This window comes from Berghia stephanieae, chromosome 3 (genome assembly GCF_034508935.2).
Source record: "Berghia stephanieae isolate SIO BIC M18660-M18661 chromosome 3, UCSD_Bste_1.3, whole genome shotgun sequence".
Classification (NCBI taxonomy): domain Eukaryota; kingdom Metazoa; phylum Mollusca; class Gastropoda; order Nudibranchia; family Aeolidiidae; genus Berghia; species Berghia stephanieae.
The window spans coordinates 89,415,852-89,418,351 of record NC_088362.1 but is presented as its reverse complement, the minus strand read 5'-3'; the positions used below and the strand labels follow the sequence as shown (position 1 = coordinate 89,418,351).

At 34.4% G+C, this 2,500-nt stretch overlaps 1 protein-coding gene across 7 annotated transcripts in view; it reads left to right on the top strand.

The window, feature by feature from the left end:
- LOC144968778 (solute carrier family 22 member 1-like) overlaps nucleotides 1-2,500 on the top strand; it is a 51,241-nt gene that overhangs the window by 37,573 nt on the left and 11,168 nt on the right. For all 7 annotated transcript variants that reach the window (XM_078907444.1, XM_078907443.1, XM_078907446.1 and 4 more), the window contains one exon: nucleotides 2,165-2,244. In XM_078907444.1, the coding sequence (XP_078763570.1) occupies nucleotides 2,165-2,244 (80 nt within the window). The remainder of the gene's footprint in view (nucleotides 1-2,164; nucleotides 2,245-2,500) is intronic.

The following is a 2,500-nucleotide window of genomic DNA, read 5'->3' as shown; positions in this document are numbered from 1 at the left end:
AACACCTAATAAAAATGCTCGGGAGCATTCTTCCTCCTCCTCCTCCTCCTCCTCCTCCTCCTCCTCCTCCTCCTCCTCCTCCTCCTCCTCCTCCTCCTCTTCTTCTTCTTCTTCTTCTTCTTCTTCTTCTTCTTCTTCTTCTTCTCCTCCTCCCCCTCCTCCTCCTCCTTCTCCTCCTTCTCCTTCTTCTTGTTCTTCTTCTTCTTCTTCTTCTTCTTCTTCTTCTTCTTCTTCTTCTTCTTCTTCTTCTTCTTCTTCTTCTTCTTCTTCTTTTGAACTTCAAGTCACCTCTGTTGTAGCAAGCGGTGGTGTATTATCTATCTTTGAATCATTTAAAGTAATATATTTTGAAAAATTGCCAACGTGTAAAACATTGCTTATAAGCCTGTTAAGTATGAAAATGAAGCCAAACGAAGATGTCTACTCACACAATTGAATTAGCCAATATTAAAACTGGCATATAAAAAAATTGATATAAAACATAGACATCCGGCTATGGTGGCTCTATGTTCATGGGCCATCACTTTGAGAAAAAATTTGCTACACCACTGAAAATAGACAACATTAAATACGTTATTACAGTAAAAGTCTATTATTATGTGGGCCAACATCAAAGGATTTTGCGAGTGCACAATAACAAAGGGAGATAGATGAGTTTATTTTTTGGATTCACAATATTGGTTTCTTTTTGGGTTTTTTTTTTTTTTGTTTTGTTTTGTTTTGTTTTGTTTTGTTTTGTTTGTTTTTTGTTGTTGTTTTTTGTTGGTTTTTTTTCTGGTTTTTTTTGTTTCTTTGTTTGGGGCTTTTTAAAATCTAAAACCGCATGCAAAGTACCAGGCAAATCTGTCAGACGGTCGATAAGAAATTGAGCAAAACACACGCTTGAGTTTTGAAATGAACTCATGCCCTAGAACTTTCTTATTTATTGGTTCATGACTCACGGTTATTTTTTAATGGAAGCCTGATTTTCAAATTTCTTTTAGAGTCGATATTCTTATACCAAAGAACGTCAAATTTATTTTATTTTATCTTGACTACGATAACAGACTACGATTGTCTTGCATAAACGTTCAATGATAACCATAATATCACGTAGGGTTTAGATTATAAGACAAGTCAATTAATTAACATCACTTTGTTAACTCTCTCCTCACCTACTTTTTCATGATTATTCCCAAAATGCCATACTTATCCAACACAAAAATTGTTTGTTTTTTTAACATTCAAATTCAAAATCAATAACAAGTAGCCTACATACTAGAATACATAATTTATTCATTTACTCGTAGAATAGCTTTAGAAACAGCACAAAGTTTTAACAGCTATAACAAAGACATTTCTTCAAGTTCTGTGATGTGCAAAACAACTCTGAACACGACATTTTTCCCTACTTGGTAAATAGAGGGTTAAACATAATTGTGATCCATTGTTTCAAAACGGTATCATGTCGTAGCGATACGGGTGGTGAATACATACATGGGAATCCGTATAAAACCAAAGGTCTTAACGTCAACTTCGGGTTCGTCCCAAAAGTTTCTGTTCTTCGTCTAAGTTTGTTCCATTGATAATGGATAAAGTCAGCATTGCTCTAAGTCAATCAATCTTTCTGGTTTGGTGGTGTTGACTTTATCAGAATTCCATTGTATAGGATTTTTGTACATATGTGTACATAATATGTTAAATAGCATATGAACATTGAGATACGTTTGTGTCTTATATTGTTCAGAATAACAATAAATATTCATAAAGTGCATAACTCCACATTTTCACATGTCTGATCTATTTCATTTTAACCATTTAACTGCCGTACAGTGTAAAGACACGAATGAAAAAAATTGTCCTACAAATAACGATCTATTTAAATGACCCTCATCTTGGCTATTAAAAAAAATCAAAAAATTATCAAACTTTGCCTTCGCATGAACCCCATCTTGGCAATAACAACAGAAAAAAATACTCTGAAACCAGGGACTTCGCGAAGGGCCATTTAAAAAGATCGATAATTAAAGAACGAGTTTTCTGGCCAAATGATTAAATCCGTGCCTTTTCACAATACGGCAGCAGTTAACGTCAGTTTTTGCCCTCCGCCTCACTCCGACATAAACCCGTTTTGAGACGATTTGTCATATTTTCCTTATTCATTTGACTTTTTTAAACATTTCAGATTCGGGAAAAGGATAGCATTGATTTCATATTTTCTGTGTGGAGGGATTTGTTGTATTGTAATGAGCTTTTTACTCACTGGTATGTTTATAACATTAGGTTAAGTGCTTCTCCTGCTCCTTTTTCTTTTCCTCCTGTTCACTATCATCATCATCATCATCATCATCATCATCATCATCATCATCATCATCATCATCATCATCATCATCATCATCATCCTTATCAACATCATCGTCGTCGTCGTCATGGTCATCACCATCATCATTGTAATGTGTAATATGAGGGGAGATATATTTAATTTTATATAATAAAAAAAATAGTGATAATCCCCCCGACC